At 36.7% G+C, this 13,212-nt stretch overlaps 1 protein-coding gene across 1 annotated transcript in view; it reads right to left on the minus strand.

Annotated features, from left to right (window-relative positions):
* KIAA1324L (KIAA1324 like) overlaps positions 1-13,212 on the minus strand; it is a 196,020-nt gene that overhangs the window by 42,118 nt on the left and 140,690 nt on the right. The window contains exons 11-14 of the mRNA XM_027838883.1: positions 12,499-12,589; positions 11,642-11,744; positions 5,589-5,726; positions 2,439-2,702 (exon numbers count right to left, since the gene is read on the minus strand). Of these exons, the coding sequence (XP_027694684.1) occupies positions 2,439-2,702; positions 5,589-5,726; positions 11,642-11,744; positions 12,499-12,589 (596 nt within the window). The remainder of the gene's footprint in view (positions 1-2,438; positions 2,703-5,588; positions 5,727-11,641; positions 11,745-12,498; positions 12,590-13,212) is intronic.

Consider the following 13,212-nt stretch of genomic DNA (forward strand, 5'->3'; position numbering starts at 1 on the left):
CTCTACCTATGACCACCCACTGTTGGCCCTAAGAGGATAAATTTGAGACTCTGTGGCCATCTCCTTCACATAGGGTAGAATTTATTTTCTCTGCCTTGGTTGTTCTTCCCTCCTGCTCAAAGGGGCTTTTAGATGTGGGAATCTGCATGCAAAAGAAGTCTCCAGGGAATAGCTTTTGGAAAACGCAGTGCAGCGATGTTTCTTTCCATTTGGGAAGGTTAGAAACAATGAAGTCTATAGTAAACTATGAACCAAGAGCTGCTGTACATACATGAGGAAGAAGGAGAAGAAAAGGAAGGGGAGAACGGAAAAAAGGGCCAGACAGAAAGACCAAAGACTGACCCCTCCCCTGTCTAAAATGCTATGATTTTGTATGAGACTTTGAATAAATGTAAGAGAATCTCAATGAGTGTTGATTTAGTAGTATTTTTTTATATAAACTTCCCAAAGCAATGCTAGATCCAGTTTTTCTTTTACCACAAGGTATAATGAATCAAATAGCCAGTGCTAGCTGAAAGGATGTCGAATAAGAGGAAGGCATGACAGATACTCCACCCATTATCCATTTTGAAAGCTGCTGTTACTAAGAGAAAGTTATAACCAGCCTGCTGAAGAGAAATTGGGAAAAAATGGTACCACTTATATTCCAAAGGTAGGGGCTAGCTAAGAGAGAGTAGGTGGCTTGTCTATTATACTAGCCAACTCCAATCATGTTATTAAACCCCAAAAGTAAAAAGGAAAATTTAATTTTGAAGGTAGGGCTGCTAGGTGAATACAGCACCAGGCCTGAAATCAGGAAGACCTATCTTCCTGGTTCAAATCTGGCCTCAGACACTTAACTACCCGTGTGACCCCGGGCAACTCACTTAACCCTGTTTGCTTCAGTTTTCTCATCTGTAAAAAAGCAAACTTCTCCAGTATCTTTGAAGATAAATTCTACCCTAACATATGAAAAAGATGTCCAGGGACTCTAAAATTTATCCTCTTCAGTTGTGAGGGTCAACAGTGGATGATCATAGGTAGAGAAGAAAAGGACAAATCCAAATGTTAGGGATTCTGTATTTTGCCTTTTGGCAAACCCAATCTTTTTTTTTCACTTTTCTATTTGCTTTTTGGGATCATTCTGACCTATGTAGCTGAATCTCCAAATGAGGTCACAAAAAATTGGACACAACTAAAATGACTAAACAACAACAACAAAAAAAAAAAAAATTTGAAGGTATCTGCTTATGTCCTAGTGAAAAATAAGATCTCTTGTGGACACTTCGGGCCTGAGAGGATATTTAGCATAAAAGTGTATTAGCAACACACAAAATTCAATATAATTTAATTCAACAAACAGTTATAAAACACATAATGTGCGCAGAGCACTGTGTTAGGTCCAGGGGAAAAAAACAAACTTTAGATAAAACAAGGTGCTTGTATTAATTGAGTTTGTAACATAATCCATCTATAGATTCATGATCTCCTCAGTGTAAGTATACCATTCAGTGGTGCAGATCACAACCCCTCCATGTCTTCTCATCCTATGTGATTTTTGTTTATGTATAAACTTGAATAACCTTTGTTTATATATAACCTTGAACCTACAAACCATGTAATAGTTTACATTTATTTAGCATTTTAAAGTTTAAAAAGTGATTGAAACACAGCTAGCAGACACAGTATTTAGGTGTTGGACTATGCAGTCAGGAAGACGAGTTCAAATATGGCTACAGATACTTAGCAGCAATGTGATTCTGTACAAGTCATGTTATCTCTGCCTCCTTTTTCTCCTCTGTAAACTAGGAATAATAATAGCACCTACCTCCCAAGGTTGTTGGATAAAACAATATTTGTAAAGCACTTTTCAAACCTGAAAGTGTTGCAAAAGCTAGCTATCAGTAGTAGTAGTAGTAGTAGTAGTAGTAGTATTCTCATTAGAGCTTCACAACTTCATGCGGTAGGTACTAGAAGTATCATTATTCCCATTTTACAGATGTGGAACCCAAGGCTCAGAGAAGGTAAATGACTTGCCTATGGTCACACAGCTAGTAAGTGTAAGGGGTAGAATTTAAACCCAGTTCTTCCCAACTCTTAACTCCAGCACTCTACTGTCATGTTGTGTCTAAATCAATCAATCAATTCTCTGTGGAAGCTCTAACTAATTTCTTAGAGGTTTTCTTTGATTTCATATTTTGAGCTGAGGAAGAGGGAAACATATCAATACAGGTTGCTCATCTGTGTTTGTTCTCTCTCTGTCTCTCTCATTACATGAAGCATAAGAGAATAAAACAAAGTGCTAGGTAGGGTCAGAAAAATAAAGCTGTTGTCAACCACAGGAACAAGGGAAGATAAAAGGAAGTGTCATTTGATTTGAGTGTTGAAGGACTGACAGCAACTCAGCAGACAGAGAAGGGAGGGAGATGCCCCAGGTACTAAGAGAAGAGTGAGATTACCTGTGCACTTTTGCTTCCTGGCCCACATGGAATACAAGCCTCCTTGCCATAGACCTGATGTATGGACAGGTAGGTGTCAAGCGGACATTCCTTGCACTGGTTGGTCTCTTTCTCAATGTAGTGCCCAGGTGGACAGGGCACACATGACGAACCTGACTGCTGAGAACCCAGGGCACAGGCCCGGCAAGATGACGCCACTCCATCGACCGCATTTGTAGTTGTGATAGAATAGATCTTCACCATATCATTGATAAACCGTCTACTCTGAAAAGAGAGCAGAGAACAATGACTCCTTTCTTAAGGGCAAAAGCACACTACCTAATTTACCTGTTTAAGAAGAACATTATCAAAAGAACACCAGAATCACAATGCCACTTTCCAAGGCAAGGTGAGTAGCCTTGGAAGGGTGTTTCTCCTTTTCACTTTTCTGAAGAACAGTCACAATGCTCTAATAGCCACAGATAGAGGGGAATAAAATTCCTGGAGTTTAATTTCTGTGAATAGCTGATGGTGCAATAAATAGAGCACTGAGGCTAGAATTGGGAAGTTATTATACTGAGTCATTTCAGTTCTGTCCAGCTCTATTTTTTAGGTTTTCTTGGCAAAGATACTAGAATGGTTTTGCCATTTCTTTCTCCAACTCATTTTACAGATGAGGAAACTGAAAGAAACAAGGTTAATGGACAGATTTGAACTCAGGAAGATGAGTCTTCCTGATTCCAGGTCCATCACTATATCCACTACTCGACCTAGCTGCCCAGAATCAGGAAGAGCTGAGTTCAAATTTGGCCTCAGATACTTAACTAAGTGACTCTGTGCAAGTCACTTGATCTGTTTGTCTCAGTTCATTGTAAAATTAATTTTCTCAACTATAAAATGAGGAAAACAAGAATACTTACCTCACAGGGTTGTTGTGAGGACAGAATAAGATAATCTTCATAAAAAGTGCTTTAACACTGTGCCTCGCACATAAGAGATGCTATACAAATGCATATTCCCTTCTCTTCCTGCCATTGGGTCACCTTAATGTGAATGAACTTGGGTATAACTATAGACCTCAGAACCAAAAGAGCTTTTTAATACTAGAACAAACCTTATGTCCCTTTATATATCTTGTATCTACATATTCTCTCCAGTCATAGACTCTACTGATACTACTCTACTAATCAACAGTTCCTTGAAGGCCAAGATTGGGTGTTTTGTTTTTTTTTTCATTTGTTTGTTTGCCCTTTCAAAACAAAATCTCCCATACTTTGCATAGTGCCTGGCACACAGCATCGAGTGCAGAATAATTGCTTGTTACATGACCAATAAAACAAGCATGGCATAGGGGATAACAAATTGACCTAGAAGTCACAAAGACCTAAATTCAAGTCCTTTAAGTGAAAGTGTCAATCTGCACTGGTAGGGAAAGCTTTTTCCTAAGAGGTCTCTACATCAGTAAAATCACAAGTATGGTTTAAAAAGAAACTAGTACAACTATAAATAACTGGCTGTAAGGTTTGCCAGAGGTTTTACAGTCAACATTTCATTTGATCTCACAATGAACTTATGGAGAAGGTACTTTAGACATTCTTATCTTCATTTTATATGTAAGAAAATAGAGGTTTGGCTAGTTTTTGAGATTTAATTATTGCCACACCGCTATTGAGTGTCAGAGGAGGTATCTGAATTCAAGTCCAGCATTCTATACACTGTATCACACTATCAGAAATAAAAACATTTATTGAGATAGCATGAGGCAATATGATCTAGTGGATAGAACACTGGACTAGGAATTAAAAGACATGAATTGAAGCTCCACCTCTGTCACTAATTAGCTCCCTGATTTGGGTCCAATGATAGCATCTCTGACCCTCAATTCTTCAGCTACAAAAGAGCACGGAGAGGTTTACAAAGCTTATCCTATAACACATATCATGGAGCAGAGTCAAATAGATAGCTTTTATATGAGATTAAAGGTTCCACCATGTTTTTTTTTCTAATTTTCTTTTTTAAATTCAACTTTATTTTATTTTCAGATCTAAATTCTCTCTCTCCCACTTCTTATTCCCATACCCCCTCATTTAAAAAGCAAGAGGGGGCAGCTAGGTGGCACAGTGAATAGAGCTCTGGCCTTGGAGTCAGGAGGACCTGAGTTCAAATCCAGCCTCAGACACTTAACACTTAACTAGCTGTGTGACGTTGGGCAAGTCACTTAACCCCAATTGCCTCACCAAAAAAAAAAATAAAAGAAAAAGCAAGAGAAACAAACCCTGATACAAACATATATATTAAAACAAGGCAAATTCTCACATTGGCCATGTCCAAAAATAATAATAAGCCTCAGTCTGCACTCTGAGTCTATCAGCCCTCTATCTAGAAATGGATAGCATGTTTCATCTTAAATCCTCTGGAACTATAGTTAGCCATCGTATTGATCAGAGTTCCTAAGTCTTTCAAAGTTGCTTGTCTTTACAATATTGTTGTTATTGTATAAAGTTTTTTTCACTGATTCTGATCACTTCACTTTGAATCAGTTCACATAAGTCTTCTCAGGTTTCTCTGAAACCATCCTCTTCATCATTTCCTATAGCACAATAGTATTCAATCTCATTCAGGTACCATAACTTGTTCAACCATTCCCCAACTGATGCTATCATCATTTATTAGTGCATGAAATATTCTAAAGACATTAGCTTCTGAAACAGCTAAAAATGAAGATTTCTGAAAAAAAAATCTCAGAATATGAGGAGAAATTTATAAAGACAACATTACATTATAGAGCCCTTTATATTTTCCTAACACGTTTACTCTAGAAATCTGGTGAATTATTACATAATCAGAGTATGGGATATGGAGTCAATGGTATTCCTGATTATAAGCACATAGAATTATAGATTTAGAGCTAAGAGGTAAAGTCACCAAGTCCAACCCCCTTCATTTTACAGATGAGAAAACTGAAGCCTAAAGAGATGAATAATTTTCCAAAATTGTACAAGTGGCAGAGTAGTTTTAGAATGCAGCTCCTTTAACTCCAAATTCACTCCTCTGTTTCCTGTCATATTGCCACTACCAGATGACTTAAATGTGAAACAGACTATTCTGGGCACCTTGAATGACCAAGAAAGACAACACTACACTGATCGTGAAAAGGTTGCTGGCACTTACATCTTGGCCCTGATTTGTTCTCTGGAAGGCCCACGTAAATGTGAATGTTGCATTCTTGAAAATGATGTGGGTGTAAGCTTGTTTTTCTTTGGTTCCACCCCAGGATTCCACCACGTTGGTATTTTTTCTATTAATATCCTAAAATTCATTGAAAAAATGCATGTAAGTCAACACAGAATCAACCTTTGTTTAAATTTATTATATTAAAGATATCTATGGGAATAATAGAATTCAGAAAATGTATTTATATGTATTCAGGGTATGCCCAAAATCTTATTGCAATTTTAAACTCCTAAGGCTTAAAATTGAACTAAGATATTAAAGCTGAAAACTGAAAAAAAGAAAGATTTTGGGAACACTCTATGTATATACAGGTAGATGAAAGAATGAATGAACATATGAACAAATAAATGAAAAATATTTATTAAGCACTATGTGCTAGGCACTATGCTACAACCTCAAGACACCATCATGATTAGTGAATGTTATACTGTTAAATGCTCTGAACAGGGACCACCTTCATAAAGTCCTAGGCCTCTTAAATTATCCCAAGATTCACAATTACAGGGCCATCTATAAACCCTTGGACCTAGTAATCAGGGCACCAACTATGTTAAAATTTCTTTGCAAAGCTTTAGCAAAGCAGAAAATATTTGTTGTTCAGTTATGTTCAATTCTTCATGATTCCATTAGGGTTTTATTGGCAAAGATGTTAGAGTAGTTTGCCATTTCCTTTTCCAGCTAATTTTACAAATGAGGAAACTGAGGCAAACAGAATTAAATGAGTTGCCCAGGGTCACACAGCCAGTAAGTGAGTCCAGATTTGAACTCAAGAATATGAGTCTTCCTGACTCCAGGTCCAGTATTCTGTTCACTACACCATCTAGCTACAGAAAATGTTCAATTTGTAATAAATATTTCAAGGACTTATTCTGTCATCAGTGTGGTTCTTCCCTCCATTGAAATAAACCAGAATTCTTCTATAACTTGGTGGAGTGTCTTTAAGAGTTCATGTGTCTAGAAAATTTCATCACCTAATGGCCCACCTGGTGATAAGGGTTTCCAAACTTAAGTAGGTTTGTCTAAAGACAAAGGACATTGCCAGGACCATAATGGAAGTTCTTCAACCTTGAATTGCCAGACATATTTTTCTAGCATGGCCCTAAAAAACCCAGGGTCATTTCTATGCATGATGAAGGAAGGCTTTTTTTTTCTTAAGTTAAAAAAAACCATTGAGTAGGAAGTTTTAACACAAATTTTACATAGGTTGAAAGGCAAAAGCTTTAGAATTTTAATTTAGACTCAAGTAAATTTTAAATTAAAGTTTAAATTAATAATAATAATTAATTAATTAATTTAATTAATTAAATTAAATTTTAATTAATTTAGACTCAAGTAACTCAGTTAAGGAAACTTATACTCCCTAGGTAACGCAAATTTTTCTCTCCTTGCTGTTGGACAGATGCTGCAGATTTCTGACCCTTAATAGCAATAATTAACATACAGTTATCCCTTCCACATTGCAGGGGTCAGAGATACGGCACCCCCATGATCTGGAAAATCCATGTAAACATTTTTGAACCTCCCTTTGTACCAGACAAGTCTGAATTATTATGGTATTGAAATATAAAATATGTTGATATTATACAATACTATACAAATATTTTATGAACTTCTGAGTTTCTAAACTTTTTCTGTGTTGTCTGCTGGCCTTTACAGCTTCCACAAAACTCCAAAAAAAATCCCACAATTTCTTATGCCAACCACCAGAATAGGTAAAGTCCTTATAAAGGATGACTCTATCTTAAAACATTCTTGTGAATGTTTTGTCTGAAGGCTTTAGACAGTTTTGAAGTACAGATTTGGGGGCATTCTGAAAAATATATAAAATCCCATCTGCAACATGTTCCACAATTTTTCTACAATGTCAATTAACTGAGAGTGTGATATCATACATATATCATACAATGATCACCTTCACTGAAATAAATGAAAGCAACTGATCTCAGATTAGAACTGGAGGGGACTTCGGAAACCCGTCTAGTTCAATCTCCTGATTTTACAGATGAGATAACTGAAGCCCAGGAAAACTGAGTGACTTGCCCAAAGCATCAGATAGAGTGCTGGGCCTGGCCTCAGGAAGATCTGAGATCACACCCGACTTCAGACACTTATTAGACGTGTGACTAGGCACAGTCACTTGACCTCTGTTTGCCTCAATTTCCTCAACTGCAAAATGTAGATAATAATAAATACCTCCCAGGGCTGTTGCAAAGAAAAAAAAAATGAAATAATATCTATAAAGTGCTTAGTATAGTACCTGACACACAATAGGTGCTAATTAAATGCTTCTTCTCTTTCCACGCCTTCCCAAGGTCACATAGTAAATGTCAGAGGCAGAATGTGAGCACTGCCTCCAGCGCCAGTGTTCTTTCTACCTCTAGAGGGCAGCCTTTGGAATATACAACTATCACCACTCCCTTCCCTTTCCTCCTAGATGCTGTTTCTGCGCATTTTTGTTAGTTACTGGGTTGGGAGTCTAGTTGGGATGACTGAGAAAGGAAGAATTGAATGTAGTTTAGTGGTGATTGCTACCTGACAGAAGACCAAAACTTAACCCTCTTTTCCACTTACAATAAAATAATAACATCTTAAATCTATGGAGAGCATTATGGCTACAAAAGTCTATATACATGATCTCTTATATCTCATGGTATAGATAGATAGATATAGATATAGATCCATTGCACACACACATACATATATAACTTCCCTTTTCCTCTTATGATAAAATAATAGCATCTTAAATCTATAGAGAGCATTATGGCTACAAAAGTCTATAGACATGCTCTCTCATATCACAGTATGTATGTGTATTTGTACATATATATTCACATATATGTGTGTGTATATATTTGTGCACACACACATTTTATATATATGCATACATATATATATATATAATTTCCTCTGCCTCACATATCTCTCTGTGAGGTAAGTAGTGCAAAATATCATCTCCATTTCATAGACAACAAAAATGAATTTTAAAAGATGACTTGATTTGCCCAACAACACATACCTAGTAAGTGGAAAGCTATAGCCTGTAAGCCAAATCTTCATAGTCATATAGTGTTCTTTCCATGCTGTGTCTCAATGATACAAGCAATCAGATCATTTGGTTATACAGAGTATTTTTGCCCATGGATAGAGGCAAGAGAAAATCTTTTGTATAAAAGAATTAGCTATCTAGTATTTGTTATGATTAAATTATCAAAGTACTGTTTTCTGAGCTCTCTCTCATAATATGGAAATTACTATTAAAAAGAATATTTTTGTAATAAAATGAGATTTAGCCTGAATGTATCAAAATCAAACTATATGCAGAGAAGAATAATTAGCACCTGTATATTTCTCTGGTAAAAGATAATCATTTATTTAATAAGATATTATACCTTCACTGATGTTATTAATAACTAGAGAAAAATGTTTAAAATTCTATGCATCTAATATTTCAAAGGAGTAACCTAAACTCAGTCAATAATTCCTAGAATATATAATCAAAGCTTAGGTTTAAATTTAACTTCTCTTTCCCTCATCCCTTATGTACAAGGACTGTCCACCTCTACAAGAAGTTTGAGGACACCTAGGTGATGCAGTGGATAGAGTGCCAGGCCTGGAGTCAGGAAGACTCATCTTCCTCAGTTTAAATCTAGTCTCAGACACTTACTAACTATGTGACCCTGAGTAACTCACTTAACCCTGATTGCCTCTGTTTCCTCATCTATAAAATGACTTGGGGAAGGTAATGGCAAACCACTCTAGTATCTTTGCCAAGAAAACCCCAAATGGGGTCACGAAGAGTTGGAACATGACTGAAAAACAACTCAACAACATTTGGGGCAGCTAGATGGTGCAGTAGATAGAGCACAGGCCCTGGGGTCAGGATAACCTGAATTCAAATGCAGCCTCAGATACTTACTAGCTGTGTGACCTTGGACAAATCACATAATCCTGTTTGCCTGAGTTTCCTCATCCATAAAATGAGCTGGAGAAGGAAATGGCAAACCACTCCAGTATCTTTGCCAAGAAAACCCCAAATGGGGTCACGAAGAGTCAGACACAACTCAACAAAACAACAAGCATCTCCTACTCTCTACTCTAACTGCCACTACTCTCATTACAACTATTCCAATAGCCTCCTAATAGGTCTTCCTGCCTCTGCTCTCTGTGTTCCAATCCATCTTTCATAAAACTGTTAGACTAATCTCCCTTTTGCATAAATTTTGTCATGTTTCTCCTTTGATCAAAATCCATCAATGACTCATTTCTGCTTACTGAGTAATGTTTAAAATTCTTTGCCTGGCATTCAAGGCCTTCTACAATCTACCTTTTCAATTATATCTTATATCACCCTCTTCCAGGCACTCTACAACCAGTCAAAGTGGAATGTCCTCTGCCCTCTGAACTTGCATTGTGACTTCCCTCCTCCACGCCTTTGTAAACACTATTCTCTGTACTTGGAATGCCCTTCCCTCTCTCTCTTTGCCAGTTCAATTCTTGACCATCTTTAGAGTCCAACTCAAATACCACTAAAATACACTATTAAGCTTTCTTTGATCTCTCCTCTTACCACATACATGTTCACTTCCACTGTCCATAACAACCTTCTTCCTCAGACGTCACATAATACTTTGTTTTGTACCAGGTATTAATACTAGTTATCTATGCATATGTCTTATCCTCTTACTAAATTGTAAAGTCCCTACCCTCACTGAGCTTATCTTTGTAATTTTCCATTTGCCTAGCATACACACTACATACAGTAAGAGTTTAATAAATGCTTCTTGAATGGAAAGGGAGTAGGGAGAAGGAAACAACATAGAGTGGTAAATAGAGTGTTAGACCTGGAATCAGGAAAGCCTTGGTTCAACTCACACCTTTGCCCCTACCCAACTGTGAGACCTCCCTGAGTTCCAGGAAACTCCTGCCTTTCTGGCCCCCGTGGCAGTATCATGAAGCCTCAAGATCTTCTCAGAATAATATTTTTAAAAGTATAAAATAAAATACAGATAGTTATAAAGGAAACTAATTACAGTGAAATACAGTTTTATATATATATAGATACATTTATGTACATGTACATATATGTATCTGTATACATACATACATTTTTTAAACCAAGTTCATGAACTCCAGGTTAAGAATCCCTGCTCTAAGAACTTCTCTACTACACCACAGATCAGCTGTGATCTTCTTTGGTGGAAGAAATGATCACAAATCCTTGCTATATTGACTGCAAACAACTGAAAAAATGAATCAAAATATAGTCTTAGTTAATCTAACAAATTATTATCCTTCACAATAAAGACCACTAATTTATGAATTTGGCATCATTAGTCATAACACAGATACATTGACCAAGGGCCATTTTCTGCCTGATACTCACTAAAAAAAGAGAAATGAGCAGATTATGTCCAAGATAATATATCTGTCCTCCGCCTCCCAGCTGAGACATATATGCTTTGAACTGAAAGATGCCAAGCTTGCTCTGAATTCTGCAATGGAGAACAAAGATCTTTGTCTGCTTCTTTAATATTCCCTACTCTCTGAATTCTCTTCTATCTTCCATTCATTTTACTTCTCTTTTTGGTGCTCTTATTTTTATCTCTACTTAATTATATCATTCCACCCACGTCCACTTCTATCTTCCAGGCTTCTGATATGAGTGTGGGTTGGGGTACAGCAAAGGGAAAGGGAGGCAAAGCAAAGGCAGGAGAGAATGTTTACTACCCTCCTATGTTTTCTATTTTTCTCACTAGAGGTACAAAGCCTATTAGTGACTTTTAGCTCTTCTGTAATTCTAAAATTGACTCATACATGAATGGTACTTTTGTCACTGAAAAGATGAAATCCCAATTTTGGAAAACACCAAGAAAAACAGAAATTAAAAAAAACATGAGTTCTTCAGCATATTTGAATAGCAATGAAATTCCCACTTGAAATATAGTAGCAAGCTTAGTCATGTGCTATGGAAAGATGCTCTTTTCACTCACCACCATGAAGTACAGCACACAGTCTGCTGAACAGATGGTCTCAAAAATAAAACTTATCCTTCCGAGTTCAGAACCTGTGGCTCCTGTCAGGGATGTTGGAGGCCTAGTTGCCAAAGCAGAAAGGCAATATTTACAATGTGTTCCCAATACAATTTGGAGACAAATCAGGCTCAAAAATGAAAGCCAAAAGCTTCAGTTCCATTGTGACCTCCTGCTGTTACTCATTCCATTTCTGCCTCTCACTGTGCTTAGTACAAGTTGTAATAAAGAATATCATAGATACCTAGAGACCCATGGCAAAATGTGGCTGTTTGCCATTCTTAGTACAAACAACACCATCATACATTGAAATATCTGAAAACATAGTCATGGGATAAAGCTCCTCTAACCTCAACAAGGGCTAAACAAAGACAAATTGGAACCAACTGATTTACTCAAGCTGCCATCATAATTTGTAGGTAGATTTGAGAAAAGACATAAATATTCTTGTAGTTGGCTTTAACCAATAACTCTCTCTCTCTCTCTCTCTCTCTCTCCCTCCCTCCCTCTCTCTCTAAAGCATCAACAAATTCTTGTTACTATAGCATTTTAGATATAATAGTCCAGCTGTTACTTTCTGGAATTAAATAATGACTAATGTAGGACTAACAGTTAAAACAGTCTCTGATCATCAATCCTATAAAACAGTTTGTAAATATTTATCTTGTGGCTGATACTATTTCTCAATAATTTTAATTAGTAGGCAGAGTATTATATTACTGTATTAACACGCGTAAAGAATTTCTCTTTCAAGTATTCCTATGAGAAAGAAAGCACAAAAATTCTTAAGGGCAGTGAATCAGAGTGATTTTCCTTACTTAAATCCTGGGATATGCAAATTTAAGATCAGATAATCATTATCCGAGCCTCCTGCCCCACTCTGGATATGGTCTCCAGCCACCTCCCAACCTGCAAATATAAAAGCCAAATGTATATTTTCATTAAGAAGAATAAAATGTAGAATTATATATAGTAGATAGAGAGTGAGCCTTGGAGCCAGGAATACCTCAGTTCAAGACCTGTCATTGACACATGCTGTCTATGAACCTGTGAAACTCTCCAAGACTCTTGGCTGCCAAACTTTTGCAGATTGGAATAAATGGAGAGATGTTTCCCCGCTAAATTTCCTAAACTGATCACACATCTCAACCACAAACCTCCAAATAATATAAGAATGGTGGGACCAATTCATATATTATTTTACAATTTTCTAAATGTTTTCCTTATAACAACCATATGAGGCAGATTTAAAAAAAATTTTTTTAATTTAACAAGCATTTGTTAAGCACTTACTGTGTGTCAAGTACTAATGTAGAAGCTTTATAAATATTATCTCTTTTAATCCTCACAACAACCCTGAGAGGCAAATGTCATTATCCTGATTTTATAGATGAGGAAACGGAGGCAGTCAGTGATTAAATGACTTACCCAGAGTCATACAACTACCAGCATTCTATCCACTGCACCACCTACTGTCCCTCATAGATAATAGCATTATTGGTATCCGTGTTTTACAGATAAAGAAACAGAGG

Source organism: Vombatus ursinus, unplaced genomic scaffold (assembly GCF_900497805.2).
Source record: "Vombatus ursinus unplaced genomic scaffold, bare-nosed wombat genome assembly UNPS02014830.1, whole genome shotgun sequence".
NCBI lineage: Eukaryota > Metazoa > Chordata > Mammalia > Diprotodontia > Vombatidae > Vombatus > Vombatus ursinus.